At 35.6% G+C, this 24257-nt stretch overlaps 1 protein-coding gene across 2 annotated transcripts in view; it reads left to right on the plus strand.

The window, feature by feature from the left end:
- The window catches only part of GABRB3 (gamma-aminobutyric acid type A receptor subunit beta3), a 123478-nt gene extending 100011 nt beyond the window's left edge, over window positions 1-23467 (plus strand). The window contains exons 5-10 of one of the 2 annotated variants that reach the window (XM_058186619.1): window positions 454-536; window positions 5375-5512; window positions 6803-6955; window positions 10565-10809; window positions 19324-19329; window positions 23117-23467. In XM_058186619.1, the coding sequence (XP_058042602.1) occupies window positions 454-536; window positions 5375-5512; window positions 6803-6955; window positions 10565-10809; window positions 19324-19329; window positions 23117-23467 (976 nt within the window). The remainder of the gene's footprint in view (window positions 1-453; window positions 537-5374; window positions 5513-6802; window positions 6956-10564; window positions 10810-19323; window positions 19330-23116) is intronic. The other variant, XM_058186618.1, reaches the window with a different exon arrangement.
- The last annotated feature ends 790 nt before the right edge of the window (window positions 23468-24257 follow it).

Below are 24257 nucleotides of genomic sequence, written 5' to 3' on the forward strand. Positions count from 1 at the left end.
GTTTTGTCTTTGACGATCCCATGTTTATTTAGGAAACTGCTTAATTATGTTGTTTAGCTTAGAAATCTAATCTTGGTGTTTTTAGAATCTTTCAGTGTAATGTTTTTTCAGTGAAACCACTTTATTAAAGTATTTGAAAAAATAGTATTGTGAATTATAAATAAATAGCTACTATTAAAATACTAGCTAAAATAGTTTATTAGTACTTTTAGCTTTCTAAAATATTAACTTTTAGATAAAGCAAAGGAAAATATAGATATAATAAAATACATTTCATACACATTTTTGTATTTGTGGAGAAGAAAAAGCATTAAGCTCTAGTAAAGGTATCTGTACTTAATTAGTAGCTCTTACTATTATTTCCTCTTACTTTTATTTCAAAATATTTATTTAAATGTTTTATTTCCTATTCCTTGTTTTTGTAGTAATTCATTTTATTGTGTTTTGTTTTAGAATCACAACTACTGCAGCTTGCATGATGGACTTGAGAAGATACCCATTAGATGAACAAAATTGTACATTGGAAATAGAAAGCTGTACGTATTTCTATTAATTTCAGGTATATGAAATACGTTGTGCACAATAGTTGTTTTAGTTTTGTTACTATTTTTTTTAATTTCTCCTGCCCGTTATATGCATAGAGTTCTTAATATTTCAAAATCATTCATGCTCACTTGAGGTGTATTTCAAATCATCAACTTCTGTTTTTTTATCTTCTGCAGTGGTCTGCAGTTGCAGCTGGCAGTTGTCAGCAGCACTGTTTTGTAATTATTCTTAATTTTTAAAAGAAATTTAAAGTATTCATATGAAATGACATTGACCCACAGGTGCTAAACAAAAAAAAAGTAAAAAAACAAAAGAGATGATTGAAGCAATATCTGGATCTATTATGAAATATGTAATGCCTTCAGCAATGATTGGAGTAACAAACATTCTGAAAAAGAAAAATTAGCTGGTACATCCAAATAATTACATTAAAAACAATACAGAAATTCATATGACCCAAGGCTCAAAGGCAACAAGGAATCATCTTCTATAAGTATTGATGGTGGGAAAGAGAAAGAAAATGACTGTAAGAAGCAACTCCAACAGGGAAGATAAGGGAAAAAATAGATGCTAGTGAAGACTTTGATAAAGAAGATACCACATGCCTCCCACCGACCCGTACGCTCTCACAGAGAGGGACTTCTCAGGGTGCCGTCCGCCAAGCAATGTCAGCTGGCGGCCCCCAGGGGAAGGTCCTTCTCTGTGGGGGCTCCCACCCTCTGGAACGAACTTCCCCCGGGTTTACGCCAAATACCTGACCTTCGGACATTCCGTCGCGAACTGAAGACACATCTTTTTATTCGCGAGGGCTGGCTTAAATTGATTTAAACAAATTTTTAAATTCTTAGAAATTAATTTTAAATGGGGTTTTTTAGCTTATTATATATTTTACTTCTCAGGCCAATTTTAAAATAAGTTTTTTAACTGCATTTTAAATTTGTATATTGTACCGTCTGTTTTATTCTTGCCTGTACACCGCCCTGAGTCCTTCGGGAGAAGGGCGGTATAGAAATCAAATAAATAAATAAATAAATAAATAAATAAGATAATTATATTTTAATTTATTCTGATATCATTGCTTGGCCAATATGGTTTCCAGAACAGTTAAACCATTAGCTAAACCATTTAAGAAAATAAGTGAATCTTTTCAAAATAAAGATTTATTTATTTTTATTTTTATTTATTTATTTTATTTGTCACAATATTAAATATAAACATAAGCATGAAATAACTATACGATATATAAGCATATATATAACCATAAGTATGTAATAATTATATGAAATTGTATACAATCAAAGGGAACATTAGGACAGGAACGGTAGGCACATTGGTACTCTACATCTACATCTACTGTACATCTATAGTAGATGGATTGTACTCTACAGGTTATGGATCAGGACAAAAGAGCGAAGGAGGCAGTCAACACTTAACAACGTCATGGTTTTATAAATCTTTACCAAACATCAGCAAAGTTTTGAAAAGTAGTTTTATTTTTGCTGCAAACTTATTTGCAAATAATAAGGCAAACACTGGGATATCCATATTTATAACTGGCTGTAAAATCTGGTGGAAGTTAAGTCCCAAAGTCTCTGAATATGGGTTATCAGAATCCTACCTCTTCTGAATCTTGCTCTGAAGCAATGAGTTAAATAATGCTACTGTTCATTATCATCAAGCCATTTCCATCATTTTTGCAAAGAAGAAAATCTTTAGGAGTTTTTACCAAATGTAATAGAAAGGTATGATGACTATTTCAATGATAGTTGAATATTATTGACTATTTCAATAATATTTCAATGGAAATTTTTGAAAGAAGCCAGAGCTGATAGCAAAAAAACAAAGATATGAGGGGTCCTTGGTCTCCCTGAGCTTGCCTGTCTGTATGGGTGGAGGTGGTCTTAGAAATTCTTTGGTTGGTCTGTTTACTAATGGCTCTTTAGCAGTTTCTTGATTGGGGTATTGTTTACTTGATTGTTGGTCTGATCAATCAATACCCCAATCAAGAAACTGTCAAAGAGCCATCAATAAACAGCCCAACCAAAGAACCTCTAAGACCACCCCCACTAGTGGTAGGTTTCAAATTTTTTTTACTACTGGTTCTGTGGGCAAGGCTTGGTGGGCATGGTATGACTTGATGGATGTGGCAGGGGAAGGATACTATAAAATCTCCCTTCCCTCCCCACTCAGGAAAAGGATACTGTAAAATCTCCATTTCTTCCTGATCAGCTGGGACTCGGGAGTCAGAAATAGATGGGGGCAGGGGCCAGGGGTGAAATGCTCACAGTTCGGACCGGATCGCATGATCCGGTAGCGATGGTGGAGGTATTTCGGATAACCGGTAGCAAAAATCCCTGCCCACCCACCCCCCACCCATGCCCACCCAATCGCCCGGTCCCCACTTGCTTACTTGCTGCTTCTTTTGGGCTTGCTCCTGCCTTGCTTTGCTTTGGCTGCTGCAATCAATTGCATCAGCTAGCAACTGAATCTGCCTGCCTGCAATCCATTTCATCGGTGAGCAACTCAATCTGTCTACCTTGTCCCTTGTAACTAACTGTAAGTAACTGAAAGGGGAGGGACTTTAAAAAAATAGTTAATTGGTTTTTTTAAAGTTTTATTTTTTTTAGACATAGGAGTTAACTTTAAATTGCTACGTCTAAATTTAAAAGGAAGTTTTAAATTTAACTGCTTTTATCTAAAATATAAATAAAATAATAAAATATTTGTGTAGCTTTCTGAGATTTGGTGTGTTTCTGTAGTATTTCACTCTAACTACACAAACACACAAAATCTCACAGAGCTGTATGTGGCATTTTGTGTGTGTGAGAGAGTCAGTTGTGTTATGTTGTGTGTGTGTGTGTGTGTAAAGTGTGAAAGTTGATTTTTGAGCTTTTTGTGTGAGGTTCCTGCTTGTTGCAGAGCCATTTTGGGTAAAGTGCAGCTGCTTTTACATTGTGTGTGAGTCAGTTGTGTTGTGTTGTGTTGTATGTATGTGTAAAGTGTAAAGGTTGGTTTTTGAACTTTTTGTGGCTGTGTGAGGTTCCTGCTTGTTGCAGGGGCCATTTTGGGTGAAGTGCAACTGCTTTTACATTGTGTGTGAGTCGTGTTGTGTTGTGTGTGTTTAAAATGTGAAAGTTGGTTTTTGGTACCTCTTATTGTTTTATATACTTTGTTTATTATTTTTATTATTTACTGTTATTGGCCACACCCACCTAGTCATATGACCAACAAGCCACACCCACCAATTAAGCCATGCCCACAGAACCGGTAGGAAAAAGCCATTTCCTGGATTTCACCCCTGGGTGGGGCCAGTCAGAATTTTTGCTACCGGTTCTCCAAACAACTCAAAATTTCTGCTACCGGTTCTCCAGAACTGGCAGAACCTGCTGAAACCCACCTCTGACCCCCACCCCCAAAGACAGGCAAGTGATTAGAATATAAACTGACAGCAAATAGTTCTCCTTTACTAGCACTGATAATGTTACCTAGTTAGGGTAATGAAACATCTGTAAAGTCACTGTGAAGTCACTGACAAATTTGCAGTTAAAAGCTTGAAAAGAAAAACCAAATTATTATTCCTTGCTGCTAGTGAATTACTAATATGTAGGTATTAGATATTTACTATTTATCTCCAAAATACATTAATGTAATTAAAAAGTATTGATCCATTCTTTTCTGGTTATTTTTTATTAACCATTTCACTACATGGTTGTTACTGTAAATGATTTGCCATATAGAGGGCATGTATGTAAAAAAATGATCCATCCTAAATGTCACATACACTGAATTTTCCTTGGTTAAATTTAAGTAAAGGTAGGTTTCAGAATTTTGGAAACTTGATAACTTGATATTATATGTCTCATTGTTAATGAGTATGGCAAGAGAGCAATTCTGGGACTAATTTGATCCTTTTTCAGATTCCTTAATAGCTATGCTAATGATTCATTTAAAGACAGAATTGGAAGACAATTTGGTTTTCATCTCCATGTTTTGGAAACATAGTTTTTCTTTTCCAGATTTAAAGAATTTCATTACAATTCTTTTGAGATCTCCAGCCTTCTACACTACAGGCTTGACCATTTTACTAAAGTGTATAAAAATATAGCAAAGACTCTATTGAAATACCATACCAAAATGGTCTTCAATATATCTGTATCTAGAACTGATCTGTAAGTCTCCAAGTATTTTGTTGCAAAAATAGTCACCTGCAATACCTGACAAATGATCTGGATCAAACATCCTTTATTGCCATTCATACCTTCAATGCTTGATTGTCAGTATTGCTCTCTGTTTTTACAGGTATTACTTCATAATAGATTTCTTACAGATTAATCATCGTAGCCAATCATGACCTGTATAGTCAGCAACATATAATGGTGATAATACTGTGTATTCAACTGTTTGAATTTGTAAGACAGCATCACAAGATCAGTTGGATAATTGATGTTATGATCTCATTTTAACTATCAATACCTTTACATTTATTGCATTATTAAACACAGCTTAAATTATTTTCTCAAAATGAATTTTCACATTTTTATAATAATCATATAGCACATATTTATTAGTTTCATGTAAAACAACATGAGTTGCTGTCATGAAGCAAAGAGAAAAATTAGTCTGTTCCTCAAACTGTCTCTCAGCCTATAACATGGTTTAGGATGAATATACACACATATTAATAATAATATTGGAGAATATATGCTTGATTCATTGAAAGTTTAGGAAATTTTATTCTTTCTTTAGGGCAGAATGAAAGTTTTAAGAAAAGTGAGGCTATTGTATATTTTGAGAACAAGATATTAAAACATTTCTGCTTTGTTTCCAGATGGATACACAACGGATGACATAGAATTTTATTGGAGAGGTGGAGATAATGCAGTTACTGGAGTAGAAAGAATTGAGCTTCCGCAATTTTCTATTGTGGAATATAAACTTGTGTCCAAAAATGTTGTCTTTGCCACAGGCATGTATTTCCTAATTGTTGAATTTCCATTATTCCTAGCTCTCTAATGCATGCCTATATTTTGTGTTTATATAAGAGGTAATTAAAATGGGGGTAGTGTTAGTTCATTCTTTCTTTACAGATATTTTGTGTTACTGGGTCTGTAATGTTAAAACTGATTAGTTTGATGATTTTTAAGTAAAGAAAACAATATTTGTATCTGAAACTACATATAGATATTCCTCAACTTACAACAGTCCATTTAGTGACCATTCAAAGTTACAACGGCACTTATGTCCATTTTCACAGTTATGACCATTGCAGGAGCCCCATATAATCATATGATCAAAATTCAGATGCTTGGGAACTGGCTCATATTTATAACTGTTGCTATGTCCCAGGGTCATGTTATCACCGTATGAGACCTTCTGAGAAGCAAAATCAATGGGGAAGCTTAAAATTCACTTAAAAATCAGGTTACTAACTTATCAACTGCAGTGATTCACTTAACAACTGAGACAAGAAAGGTTGTAAAATGGGACAAAACTCACTTAACAAGTATCTGAACAACAGAAATTTTGGGCTAAATTGTGGTCATAAGTCGAGAACTACCTATAGTGTGTGACTTAACAAATTAGTTGGGTCAAGAGACTTCCAGTCTAATAAAATATTTTAATTGGAAATTCTAAAAAATAAACACGTGAATAGAAATGTGTGCTCTAATTAAGCTGCAGGTAATAGATTATACAAAGCATTCAGTTGGCAGTATGAGTGATAAAATTGAGGATTATAATTTATTTTGAACAGAGAGCAGAAACTCAGGAACAACTTTCCAGAACAAGTTATTTGTCCTGAGTCAAACTATCATTCAAATTATTCATAATTAAAACAGTTTGAGAAATGCCACTATAGTATTTATTATGCTAATTGGAAACATTAATATCTTATTATACTGTATTATACTAAGATCAACAATAATGATGCTAATAATAGCCAATGCCACATAATTAATCAAATATTATTTACTGAGTTAAAATATTTAATACTAATATTTGTGTTTTGACAATAACCTATATTACATTTTTTTTCTGCACAAAATTTCATATTATGGACTACCCTATGCTTGTTTTGGGGAGTGATAGGTTCTGCTAAGAATTTTGTAACATGTTTAGCATATTTTATTTATGATATTTTAAATATCAGGCAAGTAATGTAAATGTATGATTTTTAGATAGAAGGTAAAAGTATTCCAACTTATTATTATTATTAAGAAAATATATGAGAACTTAATGCCTATTTATTTTTTATTAGGTGCCTATCCAAGACTATCATTGAGTTTTAAGTTGAAGAGGAATATTGGATACTTTATTCTTCAGACCTATATGCCCACAATATTGATTACCATTTTATCATGGGTATCCTTCTGGATAAATTATGATGCTTCAGCAGCAAGAGTGGCTCTTGGTATGAAATGGTGATGAGTAGGACATTACTTCATTTGCAATATCAAATATCAATTACTAGAATTTGCAACATATTAATAGGTCAATATCATTTATATAAATATTGTATTAGTTTGGATTGATTCAGTAATGGTTCATCTTAAATATATAACAATTATTTTAAATCTGTTAATTGAACTCTCCAAATGGAACTCGGTTTTCTTATTACTCTAGGAATGGTATGGAAGAACTGACTTTAGAGAAAGGTTGTGATACCCTAATTTTAAATTTAAGAACAATTTAAATTTGACGGAAGAATGCAAAGATAGTGGAATAAAAAGGGTTATATCTTCTTTTTCTTCGAATTCTAATCAATCTTTCCCTTAGAGGCCTCTGATTTACTTGATGACACAATTGATGAAAGTCTGGTTAAGGCCAAGTCCTTAAAGCCAGCATTGTGTGAGAGAGCTGAAAATGCTGAAAATTCTGAAAATGCTAGTCAAAGTGCCTTCAGGCATGTAGCTTCTGAATTTACTGTACTATAGCTTCAACTTACCCTGGAAGATACTCAGCATAAACCAAGGGGGATTCAAGTTGGATAGCTTTTACATGTACAGAAGTATTGCTCAGAACATCTGCCAGAGATATTAGTTTAAAGCCTTTTAGTATTGACTTTTTCAATTTGAGAGATTGTCAGCAGTATTCCAAGCTTATCACTATTTTTAATAGTTATAATGCATGTACCTAGCTCACACTTCAATACTACTTTTTTGATTACATATTTCAGGAAAAAATGTTACACTTTCTGTGAGAGTTGTACCAGTACTCAAGACATTTCTGTTATTTTTCCAGGAAATCCGGATTTATCTAGGCTTCATTAATTTCAAATATTTGGCTTTCTCTCTCTCTCTCTCCCTCTCCCTCTCCCTCTCCCCTCCTCTCTCTCCCTCCCCCCTCCCCCCTCCCCCTCCCCACTCTCTCCCTTCTTCCTTTCTCTCTCTTCAACATAGTAAAAAAGGAATGAGTAGAGTAGGGTAGAGTAGAATAGAGTAGAGTACAGAACAGAACAGAATAGAATAGAATAAAATAGAATAGAATTCTTTATTGGCCAAGTGTGATTGGACACACAGGAAATTTGTCTCCAGTGCATAAGCTGTCAGTGTACATACAAGCAATATGTGATAAATCATTATCATAGTGATCATAAAAATACATTCATCATAAATCATAAGATGCAACACTTAGTGATAGTCATAGGATACAAATAAGCAATGAATATAAATCATACTAAGATACTAAGTAAACAATATAATCATAATATACAAGCAACAAAGTTATAGTCAAAAGAAGATAAGGAGATAGGTAATAGGAAAGATGGGAAGAATGATAGAATACACTAGTGTTGTGGGAATTACTTGTTTAGCAGAGTGATGGCATGGGTAGGGGGAAATTGTCCTTATATTTAGTTGTTCTGGCATGCAATGCTCTATAGCATTTTGAGGGTAGAAGTTGAAACAGTTAATGTCCAGGATGTGAGGGATCTGTAGAACTGTTATCAGCAGCTCCTTGGGCAATCTGAACTTTCTGAGTTGGCAAAGGAAGAACGTTCTTTGTTGTGCTTTTTTGATGACATTTTTGATATTAGGTGTCCATTTTAAGTCTTGAGATATTAATATAGAACCTAGAAACTTGAAGGTCTCTACTGTTAATATTTTGTTGTCTAGTATTGTAAGAGGTGATAGTATAGGAGGGCTTCTCCTAAAATCTACTATCATTTCTACAGTTTTGAGTGTGTTTAGTTCAAGTTTGTTCCGCTGCACCACAAGGCTAATTGTTCAACCTCCAGTCTGTATGCAGATTTGTCATTGTCTCGAATGCGACCAATCACAGTTGTGTCATCTGCAAACTTCAGTACTTTAACAGAGGGATCTTTTGAGATGCAGTCATTGGTATATAGAGAGAAGAGAACAGAAGAGAGAGCACACAGCCCGGGGGAGTGGGGTACACTTTGCTAATTGTATAGGTATCTGATGATATTTTGCCTAGCTTCACTTGCTTCTTCCTGTCTGTTAGAAAGTTTATGACCCACTTACAAGTGTGGTCAGGCATAGCTGGCTGATTTAATTTAGTTAGAAGAATATCTGGAATGATGGCATTGAATGCTGAGCGGAAGTTACAAAAAGGACGCTTGCATAGGTCCTTGGAGATTTAAGATGTTGTGGGATGTAGTGCATAGCCATATTAACAACATCATCTTCTGATCTGTTTGCAAGGGGTCTAACAGTGAATCCATGATGGTTTTCAGGTGCCAGCACTAACCTTTCAAAGATTTTCATAACTACGGATATCAGAGTAATTGCTCTGGAGTCATTCAGTTCCTTGATGGAGGGTTTCTTTGACACTCGGATGATAGTAGAGAAGACTTATTAAGCAATCGACTTTTTCAAAAGAATAAAATGTATAAGGAAATGGAAACAACAACACACTACTCTTCTTGGATATCAGCAGAGAAAATGAAATACAAAATACAATTCTATTAAAAAATCACCCACACCAACCAAATGCTCCACTATTCACACCAACCAAGTGCTCCATTACTTTCCACAAAAGCAGCTGTGTAAGAACATTATTCAGATGAGCACAGATGTATTGCAGCAACCCGGAACACATGAAATAGGAAACAGACCGGGGTGGGTTCTACTTACCTTTACTACCAGATTACAATGGGATCACTCGCGCATGCACCAAGCTTCTGCACATGTGCAGATAATCTATGATGACATCCGGGTGGTTGAGCAGAGCCTGCCCCCGGCAAGAACTGGACAAAACCGGGGCAACCCGCCACTGAAACGGACCACCTATCCAATAACTTCCAACAAAATGGATACTCACTCAATTTTATCAAAAAGTACCTGACCATTCAACCTATAGCGCAACCAACATAAGCTATGAAAAAGATAACACTACTGTACATTAAAAACATCTCAGAAACAATCAACAGACTACTAACCATATTACCCCATTACTGTAGCACACAAATCAACTAAAGCTCTCCAAAATATCTTAAGTAAACCAAAAGATCCAGCAGCTCAAGAAGAGGAGCCATCTACAACATACAGTGTAAGGACCATAACACCCACTATTTATTTATTCATAAAATGTATGGCATTTTACCTCAAGGTAACTCTAGGCAGCTTACAATCATAAAAGGTAAAAACTGTAAAAGCTAAAAGACTATGTAGGAATAGACAGGAAGAAGGCTAGCAGAGCATATCCATAAACAGTGACATCAACTAGCAATCAGAACATATAACAAAAGTTCTTAATCTCACAACACATGAACAGATTCAACCACAGCCCATCAAAACTGCCAGGCATCTTGCACTTACAATACTGATGATGTTACCTAATGAAGCATCTGCAAACAAGCAAACAAGCTCAGAGAACACTAAGGACTCCACAGTTCAGCCCTGAGCTACATATATTTTCTTCTATTAGATAGAATGCTGTCTCTCTTGCAATTTTATTTAGTTTTTTTCATATTACTGGAAAACTCCTGGAAATTAACTATAGAAGTAAGTTAGAAAAATAATGCAAAAATTTACTGATTTTTGTTTTTCTTTCTTTTTAGGTATTACAACTGTGCTTACTATGACAACTATCAACACTCATCTCAGAGAGACTTTGCCTAAGATTCCATATGTCAAAGCCATTGATATGTATCTTATGGGCTGCTTTGTATTTGTCTTCTTGGCCTTACTTGAATATGCCTTTGTCAACTATATCTTCTTTGGAAAGGGCCCTCAAAGGCAGAAGAAACTTGCTGAAAAGACAGCCAAAGCAAACAATGATCGTTCTAAGTTTGAAAGCAACCGGGTAGGATTTTTTCATATCTTCTGCAAGTTTGTCTTATTTTCAGCTTCAAGGGATAGTTCCAATCAATGAAATTAAGTAATACCTTGTTTATCAATATAAAATATATAGCATATACCAGAATGCAGTAAGCACAACAATTTCTAAAAACAGTGTTTTTGACAAACTTCAAAATTTGACAAACTTCAAAATCACAATAGTAAAAAATAGTCACAGGAATTTGTCTTTTCATCATTGGTCATAGTATAGTTTTCCTTCCTTCCTTCCTTCCTTCCTTCCTTCCTTCCTTCCTTCCTTCCTTCCTTCCTTCCTTCCTTCCTTCCTTCCTTCCTTCCTTCTTTAAGCAATTCTGGGTTGATCACAGAATAAAAAGAAATAATATGCGATCAAGATAGCGAATCTTAAGAATTTTTCCCTTAAGCTCTATGTTTTCCAAAGTAATTGAAAATTATTTTATCAAAAAGAAGAAAAATATGTCAGAGAGACTAGTCCTACGTATTTTACATTACTTAGGGCAGCAGAATAATAAACAGTAGAATTCCTTGATATTTTGTTTTTGCAATTGCATTTATAAGTACTACTAATATAACATTAACAGGAAAGGACAGCTCTAAAAGTAGGAATATGTAATATGCATTTTAATAGTTGACATTAATGCAAACTAAAACTTAAATATATTATTAAAAATTAATATTTCTCCAATTAAAACATATATTTGAATATAGTACTAAAATTATACTTATTGCATAAATTGCATTATTTTAAGAAAAATATTTACAATGTATATATTTTTGTTTTTATATTAAGAAATTATATTAAGAAAAACATATACAAAAATGATTATATTAGGTGATCTGCAACACAATTTTTCTTGGACTTAAAAAGGTGCATTTTAATGCAGACAAAAATGAGCTTGTTTTTTTTAAAATGAGGACATATATGAAATTAAAAGTTTTACATAATACTAATTTTAATTGATTCAGTAATACATTCATTGATTTAATTGATTTAGCCAATACATTCAGTATTAATTAATTCATACGGTAATATATTCATTTATTTACTAAATTGGTAAAAAATGATGTAAAGAATTTGAGTTTAAGAAAATGGGAAATTGGGAGACACATCCAAAACATATGTAGTAAGAAACATATATTTTGTGTATGAATGAGCTTTGCAATTTACAGAGCTACAAATTTTCTAATTTAAAATTGGAAATGCACATGCATATGCACACATACAATCACTTATTTGCACACCATATGCAGTGTACTACTAAAGTTCTCATGTCTGTTTGTAACCTTCAGTTCGGCAAAATTGGAAGCTATATGGCAACAATTATTGAATCAAATGGGCTAACTTACAGAATGCGGGAATGACATTTGGGAAAGTTGTAGCCACTTAAGTATTATCAAGCCTTCTGACTACACTTCCCAGAAACCCATAGTTTGTGTGGTTCAAGGGAAGATCGGAGGGCCCTTCCCCATTCTCTTTCCTGCCTCTCTCTCTCTGGCCCCTACACCACAAGGGCTCAACAGATAAGTGAAGATTAGTTGCTTTGGAACCAAGGCTGAAATTTGAAATCTCTTAATCGCACTGGGTGGTGAGGATAGGACAAGGGAGGGACTGGGATACCTGTTCCCTGAAATAGGTTTGTCTGGAAGCAGTGATGGTTGACAGGATGGTTTCACCCTGGAGAGAGGGGGCCCTTTGGAACATGCCAAGATAAGGAGTGGGGGAGAGGTTATTCTTACAATCCATACAATTTCTTTGTCTCTCCCCCCCAGTAAAGTGTAAACAGGAGATCTAGTATTTACTATATATAAAGCTTGCTCTCTCTTTCCTAGTGTCTCATTATAGACAGCTTGTTTCATGGTACTTGATTTCAGTGAAGAAGAGGATACTCTATTTACCTTACTTTTTAACATAAGAAACATATTCCAGTGTAAGGCATTTAAGACACATCTAATTTCAGACTTTGTCTCTAATTTGAATGAATTTGGAACAAGATTCATAATTTGGAACTAGATTGTTAGATCTCTAATATCTTCATATCTTCATAATTTTATGTAATTTTTGAGCCCTAGGTTCTTTAATTAAGAGCTCTGAAATATAAATCAATTCAAATTACTGTTGTGGGATGTATTTGTCAACCAAGATAAATCACTAGATCAAGACTGACAAATAATATGACTGACCTCAGGGAGTCATCCCATGATAAGGCTTCAGTCCATTGGTGTGTGTGGGTGTGAGGGTGTGGGTGTTTGTGTGTATGTATGTGTGTTTTATAGATAGATAGATAGATAGATAGATAGATAGATAGATAGATAGATAGATAGATAGATAGATAGATATAGATATAGATATAGATATAGATATAGATATAGATATAGATATAGATATAGATATAGATATAGATATAGATATAGATATCTATTAGACTTGAAAGCTCTATGCTATTTCCAGGACCTGCTAAGAAGCAAATGAGAAGGACTTCTCTTGTAGCTACTTGGTCATTTTGGAAGATTGATCATTGATCATTATATCCAACAGGATTCATTTTATATTTTACTGTTAACATTTTTCCCTTTCTATTGTCTCCTGATTGTTTTGGGTCTACATGTGTTTCAAGGAAAGTAGTCGCATTGGTAAAAGGGAAAGAGATACTACATGAAAAGATTGTGCAAGATAAACTGATAAGAAAGAAATATGAAAATTAAAACTGGGAAAGTGTTTCAATATTTCTTTGTTCATTAGTTGTGGAGAGATGTCTTGGCCTACCCTAACAAAAATTAGTTTCCTTTGGTTAATTAAGACAGGAGGCTGTTTAGATTGGAGGCGTTTTTGCTTTTTCTTTTTTCCCTTTTCCCACTTTCCATTTTTAATGTGATTTCTTTTTCATTTCTATAGGTCATTTTCAGTTGTGTATTAATATTTCTCAGGAGTCAGATAGTCTATGCATTCATCTAAAGAAATTAGAGATGGCAATCAGTGAGCACCTAGAAGCAAACGAAGTAATAACCAAACACCAACATGGGTTTGTTAAAAACAGATCATGCCAGACTAATCTTACTGGATTCTTTGACAAAGTGACAAAATTAGTGGACCAGAGGAATACTGTCAATATAATTTACTTGGACTGCAATAAGGCATTTGATAAAGTAGAAAAAAGTAAGGTTCTACATTTAGGCAAGTAAAACAAAATGCACAGGTACAGTATATGTGGTACCTTGCTCAATAGTAGTAACTGTGAGAGGGATCTTGGAGTCCTAGTGGACAACCATTTAAATATGAGCCAGCAGTATGCAGCAGCTGCCAAAAAAGCCAACTCAGTTCTAGACTACATAAACAGAGGGATAGAATCAAGATCACGTGAAGTGTTAATGCCTTGATAAAGCCACACTTGGAATACTGCATTCACTTTTGGTCGCCAGATGTAAAAAAGATGTGGAGACTCTAGAAAGAGTGTAGAGAAGAGCAACCAATATGATTAGGGGACTGGAGGCTAAAATATATGAAGAACGGTTGCAGGAACTGGATATGTCTAGTTTAATAAAAAGAAGGACTAGGGGAGACATGATAGCAGTGTTTCAATATCTCAGGGGCTGCCACAAAGAAGAGGGAGTCAAGTTATTCTCCAAAGCATCTGAGGGTAGGACAAGAAGCAATGGGTGGAAACTAATAAAGGATAGAAGCAACTTAGAACTAAGGAGAAATTTCCTGACAGAACAATTAATCAGTGGAACAATTTGCCTCCAGAAGTTGTGAATGCTCCAACACTGGAAGTTTTTAAGAAAATGTTGGATAACCATTTGTCTGAAGTGATGTAGAATTTCCTGCCTAACAGGAGGTTTGTTTTTGGTTTTTGTTTTTTTTTTTGTCACAACATTATATACAAGCACATACAATGAAAGGAAACAATAGGACAGGAACAGTAGGCACTTTTGTGCACTTATGCACGCCCCTTATAGTCCTTATAGGTTTGACTAGAAGACCTCCAAGTTCCCTTCCGACTCTGTTATTCTATTCTATATTAAAAAACAAGAAATGGAAATTGGTAAACCAGATATATACAGTATACGTGAAACCCTAATAAAAATTGCTGCTTTAAAACAATCCATTTATGTAGTTTTAATAATATATTAGAAAAAGGTCAATATTTTTAATATTAACAAAACTGGTAGTAATAGTTTCAGCTCTCGATAGGGTATTAAGTATAGTTTATCAGATAGTTTGCAAATGCATATCAGTAGCACTTTCCTGTTACTTATAATGCTTATTTGTACTGAATGTTTGCAACTAATAACACTTATTAAAGACTAAACAATGTTCATTAAAATTATTCTGTTTTAAAAAAACTAATGCAGAGTGTTGAAATTTACAAGTAAGGATATTTCTAAAAATATATCAGGTTATATATATCAGAATTTTCTTAATCAGTGACTTTTGTCTTTTGCAGTTTTACATCTTTGGTTGCATTTTGTATTACTGTAAATAGAATTTTTACTATTAAGTGATTAAGGGTAAAGTGAATTATGTAAAAATGCTTGAGGTGAAAATCTACCAAACATTGGCAAAATCAAAAATAAAACATGACTAAATTACAGTGTTTGAGGCAAAGTATATAATACTTTGTATTCCAAATATTTGGGACTTTGTATTCCAAAGAATACTTTGTATTCCAAAGTATATAATGAAAAAGGTAGCAAAAGGAAATGGATATACTGCAGTGGACTGTAGTTAAGTGTGCTTAATAAGCTCTGTTTTGGCAGCAGTCTGAATGAAAAGTACAAGAATTAATATGAACAAAATTTGGGAAGTGTAGGGCACCTTTACAGTGGAAAGGAATGTGCAGATCAGATTTTTGCTCTTCAGCAGGTCATTGATAAAAATATGAATGTAAGAAAAACACATTATTGAATATTGATTGATTTAGACAAAATATGTAATAAAACAGACTGGAAGCAAAGCTTTCTGGGAGTATGGAGATGGTAACTTGCTGACTCTGGTAAGAGTATATATAGCATTCATGAGATTGTTGTTCTGTTATAATACAAGAATATTGATGTAACTAAGAACAGTTACAGGAATGGGGTCTGTCTAGTTTAGAGAAAAGATGGACTGGGGTGACATGATAGCAGTGTTTCGTTATTTGAGGGGCAGCCACAAAGAAGAGGGGGTCAACCTATTTTCCAAAGCACCAGAAGGCAAGACAAGAAGCAATGGATGGAAACATATCAAGGAGTGTAGCAACCTAAATCTAAGGAGAAATTTCCTGACAGAACAATTAATCAATGAAATGGCTTGCCTTCAGAAATTATGGGTGGCTCCATCACTGGATGCTTTTAGGAAGAGACTGGACAGCCATTTTTTCTGAAATGGTCAAGCAGGGTCTCCTGCTTGAGCAGGGGGTTGGACTAGAAGACCTCAAAGGTCCCTTCCAATTCTATTATTCCATTCTGTCCTATTATTGTCTGTCTGTATTATTGTTTAATGTATTAGGGGATCATTGTATAAATTGAGTTCATGAATAATTTGCAGCAAATGTTAAACAGATTGTATGATGAAATGAAGAGTATAAAATTAAAATTAAAATTTGGGATTGGCTTTCTAGAAATTAAAGGTTTTAAAAAACTGGCACATATCTGGAAATCTTCGCAGTGTTTATCTGTGCTGAGATTTTCCTGAGCAGGATCTTTTGTATTGTACTCAGCATCAATCTGTAACAGGAACTTCAATTAAAAAGCGTTCATTAACACAATTCTGCTAGATAAAAGCCAAACGCTAATCACTAGTGAGCACAATCTGAAGTGGGTGAAAAGCCAAATTTCTGTAACATCTAGAATATGTAGATTTTTATGAGATTCATTAAATGAAGACAATTTATCACTGAGCAAATTTATATAATGGTGTGTTGCTGAAATTCAGGAAAATATTCTAAAGCAATCAGTACATTAGTGACTGCTACATTTTAAGTTATTGAAAAGTAACATAGGTTGTGATTATGTAGTACCTAAACTATTAATCCTTCACTAATAACATAAATTAGATAATGAACTAAATGCCTTCTAGAAATTCTTTGCCAAAATAAAGTGATTGATTGATTGGATTGATAAATATAGGTGGTCCATGATTTTTACCACATTGGCATTTGATAGTAGATTTGTGAATGGTTACCCCATTTACCCAAACGAGCTGCAAATCTTTGTCGTTTCAAGCTGTGACAGTGTGGCAGATGATTAATATTATGGCTTTGCAAGGATTGCCATATTTTATCTGCACCTAGATTATGGGCTTCAGAATTGGCTAATGTGGCTTAAATTGACTCAGTGAATAGTTAACTATAGCTCATTCAAAAGCATCAATTGAATGAAAAACAGAACTCTGTAAAGTAAAAAATAAAGTCATCTCCATGTTATTGCGTTAGATCTCCTAAATCAATGCTAGGTGGATTGATTTTTTAAAAATTATATTTAATATTATCTAAAATATATGCACTATATTTTTAATAGAATAGTTTTAGAATCTTTGAAATGATCCTTAATATTAAATACAGAATAAAAAGAGAATAAAATATTTTAGACAATATGAATTATCTCCTAGTATATGCGACCATAAAAGGTATGATATTAAGGCTTGCTAAGTGTGCAGGAAAAGGCTTTTGATATCTAATCCTTTTTTTTGAAAAAAAAAACAATGGCAATTTTGTTATTGTCTTTGGTGAGATAAAGTGATACCTAATGTCTGCTTCATTAATACCTCAGTGTTATAGTAGCTTTCTAGAACAAACGAAGATCAATATACAATAAAGCTTCAGCAAGATATAAAAGCTGTTAGTTTAAATGTTGTTAGTTATCATATTATTAAGTAACAAAGAGCAAGTCAATTTTTCACTTGAATGGCAATTGAAAATTTTTTAAGAATCCTTTTTTTAATTTCCAGTAAAGCTGAACTGTACAGTTGGCAACTTTCAAAATAGCTGTGCAAACCTTGCCAAAGATATTGATTCTTTAATAATTAGAAAAAAACATTTTATATATACTTCTGCACCCTTTGAAGCTTCTCTTTCAAAGGGTATTCTTAATATATGTTCCAAATAAAAGAGAAAAGCAGATACCAGCTGCTCACGGAAGACAAGAGAATGCTAACAGTTGAGGTGGTTCAACTCTTATTATGTCTCGGTCTTTTCCAACTCAAGGGTATACATTCTATAAGGAAATGTGATTAGCATACTTGAGAGAATAATATAAAAAGGAAGTCCACATCCATTTCCTTCATTTCAAAGTTTAGGACATGAAATAATAGACTTAAGTTACAGTAAAATACAGGTTTCACTTGAATATAATAGGAAAGTTATTCCTATTCCTATATTACTTTCTAATAGTAAAAACATTCAGCAATGCAACCAACCTCCTTTGCTGGATATATTCAGACAGAAATTGGAAAGCCATCTTTTAAGAACTCACAAAACAGAAGGTTAGTTTTGAAAGACTTGAATAGATCTATGGGTTTGTTCTCATGCAACCTTCAATTGCAGAATTAGAAAAAATGAAATGTCATCTCATAGAGACAATTATAGTGCACTCCATTATTGAAAGCTGCCAGGAAGCTATTGTACAATTGGTTGAAACACAGTTACAGGAGTAGTTTTCCCTGATGTGCTTGTGTAAGAACTCTGCTCTGTAAACTGCACTGGCTATTAGTGGTTTCCAAGTGCAATTCAAGAAGTTGGTGGTCACCTTTAAATCCTTTCATGGCTTGGGATTTGGTTATCTATGGATAACCTGTCTTCTTCCTATCATTTCTGCTCATGAGTAACATCTGATAAAGAAGGCCTGACCCCAACTGTAAAAGAATGTCATCTTGCAGGATCTAGGTTATATGCCTTCTCTGTTGCTATACCTGTCTCATAAAGCATATTTTAAGATTCTTGGCTGGTGACTTTGGGTCAGTCACTCTCTCTCAGCCCAACTTGTTCACCAGGTTGTTGATATGGGGAGAATAGGCAGCAAGAATACTAAGTATATATACCGCCTGCTCTTTCCCTCTCTCTGCCATGAGCTTGATTTATCATACTTCCTCAGTAATGAATTGTTGATGGGATCAAAGGTGGGAAACACCCAGGATTTATTGGCCATATAGGGCTATTGTGGAGATGTTCCTTCCAGTTATTGGTTTTTATCATACATAGCCATTTGCTTTCAGCTGCAGCAGAGACCTGATCCATTTATCTACTTATTTGTATTTCATGTATTTCCATCAAGAAGGGGCTCTAAGGGGTCTCCTTTCCTGAGCCATCTGTCCACATAATGCCTGATTTCAAAGTGTAATTCAATGTCAGCCCTGCCACAACTTAAACCTCTGAATAGAAACAATCCTTGGTTCATTGGTTAAGAAAGGTTTAATTTTATTAGAAGTCAAGTGTATTGCAGTAATGCTAAGTCAGAACTGAGAATCGCATGCCAAAACCTTCTTCCCTCCCGTAGCTGTCTGTCATTGCCCCCCCCAACCAATCAGGTTCAGGCTAGAGGTTTTCATAATGGTCAGTCAAGTTTGGTAGTTTGGTATGTGGCTCCCTCCTTCTTCCAGCTGAGTGACCTTAAGGCAGTGTCTTAAGGAGATACAGCTCTTATTTTAGTTTCCTTAAGCATTGCCTCCTTCATTCCCCCCTCCCCACAGTTCACGGCAGTGAAGAACAAGCAAGCATAAGGGAGCAGTTGTTAATCAGCATTATACGGGATTCTACGTATTCAGGCTTTGTGGGTTTTTTGGAGAAGTGCTAGATCTGTGTTTAGACTTTGTTAGAAAAAACTAATATTATATTGTGCAAAAGATCTAGGAAAATAGTTTTCTTGCTAGTTGTTCCCAAAATACATGAGTCATGGGCTTTCTTTTGCTTTTATTGTGAATGAGTTTCACAAAGCTATACATTTTTTCTTTTTATTTCTTGTGTGATACCATTTTGCCTATGGTATATTTTAGTAGACATTTCTGGGTTCTGACAATGACAACAACCATTACAATATTTACTGATTTGATAAAAATCAGATGCTAAATTTATTATCTTCATATTTCTGGAATTTTAATTAATTCCGTATCAATGTCTGTCATATGTCTGTCTCCCCATTTTAATTTATTTTGCCCAGAGTGTGTAGGAGCCCAAATTAAAGGAGCTGGGGGGAAATTGACAAGGGATTTGCTTTTCCATTCAGAGGGCTGGCCTAGAAGATCTCCAAGGCCACCTTCCAATCCTATGATTCTATGATTAGTCCAAATGTGAGGATGGGTGAATGGAGATTCTCTGCTCCTATGACCTATCAATTAAACAAGCATATTTTTTTATATGGATCAGGTACTTTCTTGAAAGAAAAACAACACCTCAGGCCTCAGCTATACCAAGCCTACATCACTTGGGTAAAAAGAGAGAGGGTGATAGTTGTTTTCTCTCAATATTATGAGCTGTTTAATGAGAAGGTGAAATTAAGTTTAAGGTATAACCAGTTGCTTTCCTAATTGGTCCTGTGTTAAAAACATTGAAACTCTGAAAAACTTTTATGTGTTCATTAACCAGCACCAAGGAAATCAATCTGTGTTAGAACCATAAAGACAGTACAATTTGGATTTGTTAATGAGGTTGAATAAATTTGCCCATTAGTGAAAGTACAATTCACACCTGCATGTTTTTCTCTTGAAAAGAACTGGATGAACACATTCAATCTAATCACAGCAATGAGGTCAGTCTTACTGCAGATATTAGTGATGATGTGGGATAGGAACATTAAAAAAACAGATCTCTTTCGAAGATTTTAAAACAGGGGTGTCAAATTCAATGTGGTTGCATTCCAGTCCTGGAAATTGTAAGGAGCTGACCCATGTTGCTTTGGCTAGTCCAAGCTATCCTAGCATGCGTGCATGCATGCAGGAGGCAGCAAGCGCATGCTTACACAGGCCCAGCAACCCCATCCTGGTGTGCACACATGCGGACAGGAGGCAGCGGGCCAGCATTGCCTCATCCATTGCTCGCCTCTCAGCCACCACTTCCACCACATCCTCCTCTTCCTCACAGCTCAGGGGAATGCAGCTGCTGCCGCTGCCACTGCTACCACCATCAGCATCCCACCATCAGCATCCCACCATCAGCATCCCAGGAGGAGATGGACTCATGGGCCCCCCTCCTCACTGCCCCCAACCATGCCAACTATCCACCTGGATGGCTGGGGTCCCCTCTCCAGCTGCTACCCCATGATTCTTGTTTTCACCTGCCTGTTCTGCACCTGGCAGTGGTGGCAGTCCCCTGCTCAGGGAGAAGGAGAGGTGAGTAGCCCCAAGGCTGCATTTGGCCCATCGCCGGAGGAGTAGCAGCAAAGAGAGGAGAAAGCAGCACTGGGGGTTTCCTTCTTGGAGAGCACTGCAAGGTAGAGGAAGCCCCCTTCCATCTTGGCTCCGTGAAGCGGGTGGGGCAAGGGAAGGTGCACATGCAGGCTCACGTGAGAAGCTGCCCTCCACCAGCTATGCCCCCCTCCCCCAGCCCTGCCATCCATAGAGTGCTTCGGGGCTGCTTTCACCTTCCCAGAGGGCAAGGTGGGTGGGACCCCACCGGGCAAAGTGGGTGGAACCCCACCCAGAGGAGGTGGCTTGAGCAGAAACTTTCTGGCGTGGCTGCAGGGCTGGCGAAGAAGCTGCACAAGTGGATGGCAGAGGGCTTCGCGCAGGGCAGCAGGACTGGCTGACGGATGCTTCACTCTTTTTGCCAGCCCCATCCAACTGTCAGGTTTTTCCCACAGTGTCCGTGGGAGGTAGGGGAGGACAAGAGGGAGCCACCTGGAAGTCCCAAGGGGGGCTGACTTGTGGGGCACAGCAAGTTCATGCTCATTTGGAAATCAGCCGTTCACATTCAGACTTCTGAAATGGAGGAGACAAATTTAAGGAAGAACAGTTTCTGGAATTCCTAACACGATCTTTTCCAGAAAAGCGTTTTTTTTAAAAAGCCTCTTTGTCCCCCTTGTCTTCCCCATCATCCTTTCCCCTCGCCTCCCCATCCCCTTTTTACTCCCTCTTTCTCCCATCCTCCTCCCTGCCCTCTCTCCTGATCCTGACCCTCTCACCCTCCCCTTTAGCCTGTCCCTCACCCTCTCGCCCTCACCCCCACCTTAAATCTAACTGAGATGCTCACTCACCCTCTGAGAGGGGATTTTAAATGCGGGAAGCTTCCCCAGAGTCCAGGAGCCCCTCTGAAGGGCAGCTTATCTCTGGGAAGGCATCTTCCCTTTGATAACAGATAACTGACAGTAACCGATCCTTTAGCCTGTAGGGATGAAGGCCTCCCTTCTCCTCCTTTCAGAAGGCACCTGCTCCTCCACCTTTGTGACCTACACCTGTGCCACACAAAGGTGTCTAGGAAGCTACCAAACTGATCACTAAAGCTTAAAAAAATGTCATTTTTTGCAAGGTAGCCGTAGCACTTTGTATGTGGATTGCCTTTTGCTATAGATCACGGGTGTCAAACTCAAAGCTCCGGGCCATGCCCAGTCAGCTGCCGCCATCCCAGCCATGCCCCTCCCCCCTCTAGCCCCTGGAGGACCACCACAAAGCTGATCCAGCCCTCAATGAAATCAAGTTTGACATCCCTGTTTTAAAATATAGGTAGGTACTTAAAGTTTTTAAAATAAGTACAGTAACTTCAGTGTCTTGATAACTAAAAGTGAGAAAGAAACTCTTTATTTCATTTATAAAATAGAAAAACACAAATCAATACAATTCAATCACAGTCTTCATAACTATATCATTTCACAAAAATATTATTAACATAAGAAACAACCCCATCCTCCAGATTTCATTCTGTTTTCTTTATTTTCAGACCAATATAGCTGCACAAGTAATAATTTCTGTGAGATATGTTAGTGAAAACAATCATACATTCATGAACTTAAGTAAACTCGGGTAATTGAGTTTGCTTTAAACAGTGCTACTGAACAATAAAAGGTATGAATTCATACCGCTCCCCTAATATGTAAATGTAAAATTAAAGCAACAAAGGTAATAATATAACAATGACTGAGATCTTTAGTAATCAGATACCATAGCAAGTTTAGTGGCATGAAGGAGAGCAAAAAAGGAAGAGGGATGGTTTCTGATATCAGATGGAAAAATACTGCATTTGTTTCAGCTTGTTTTATTTTTATGCTCTTTTAAAATAGACCACTTTATTTCTGTGTGTATTTATATGAACATAAATAATTTCTGAACATGATATATTACTTTTGCTTTATTAAATTAATTATTAATTAACTATCAATTTGCTTCTAACTAGGTGGATATGCATGGGAACATATTATTAACATCCCTTGAAATTCACAATGAAGTTGCAAGCAATGAAATCACAACAAGTGTCACTGATCCACAGAATTCAGCAGTATCCTTTGATAACTCAGGAATCCAGTACAGAAAGCAGAGTTCTCACCGAGAAACTCTTGGGAGACGTACATTAGACAGAACTGGCACTCACACTAAGAAGAGTCATTTGCGGAGAAGATCTTCTCAACTAAAAATAAAAATTCCTGATCTAACAGATGTGAATGCAATTGACAGATGGTCAAGGATGGTGTTTCCTTTCACATTTTCTCTTTTCAACTTAATCTACTGGCTATACTATGTCAACTAAATTGACTTTTACTTCGGTTTGGTTTTTTTTTAACAAAAAGACTGTAACAAGCAAATACTATTTTGCCTGTTATTTTGTATATGTACAGAAGACCTTTTACACTATATAAAATATATACATACTTACATATACATATATATATATAAATCCTATGTGTACATATATTGTGAAAGAATATGTATTATACTCACTGTGCATAAACATGTATACACACACTATGTAATGGTGTACACAAAATGCCTTTTAAAATAAAGTTTTCAAATGAGAGAGGCAGCTTTTTGAAGCAGTATGCTTTGAGAAATATAGTTCTGTAAGATTACCAAATCTTTATTTAAATCATGAAAATTCTGTCCTATTGTTTGCAAAACCAGTTATATACCTTATTTTAATTACTGTCATTTACACTGTCCATTATATAAAACAGGTTTTAATTTCATTTGTTTAGTACTGACCAATTGAATTGTTTCATATCAACTAGAAAGGCTCAGAGACACTTTTACTGTGTTAATATATTTTATTCACAATAGAATATTTTAATTTTGCATTTCTTGATCACTTTTATTTGTACTCGGAGCATTCTTACATATTGCTATAATACGTTATTTGAACTTGAACAACTGCTTACATTTTCAGGATTTTTAAAAAATATGGGATTATTAAATAATCTATTCAAAATTAGGAGATACTATCTGTGGAGATTCTTTTTGATTAAACTGCAGTAAATCCTTTATTGGGCAGACTTCAGCCAGTCAAGCCTCAATCAATTCAATCCAATCTCCATTTATGAAAC

The sequence above is a fragment of the Ahaetulla prasina genome, chromosome 5, assembly GCF_028640845.1.
Source record: "Ahaetulla prasina isolate Xishuangbanna chromosome 5, ASM2864084v1, whole genome shotgun sequence".
Lineage (NCBI taxonomy): Eukaryota > Metazoa > Chordata > Lepidosauria > Squamata > Colubridae > Ahaetulla > Ahaetulla prasina.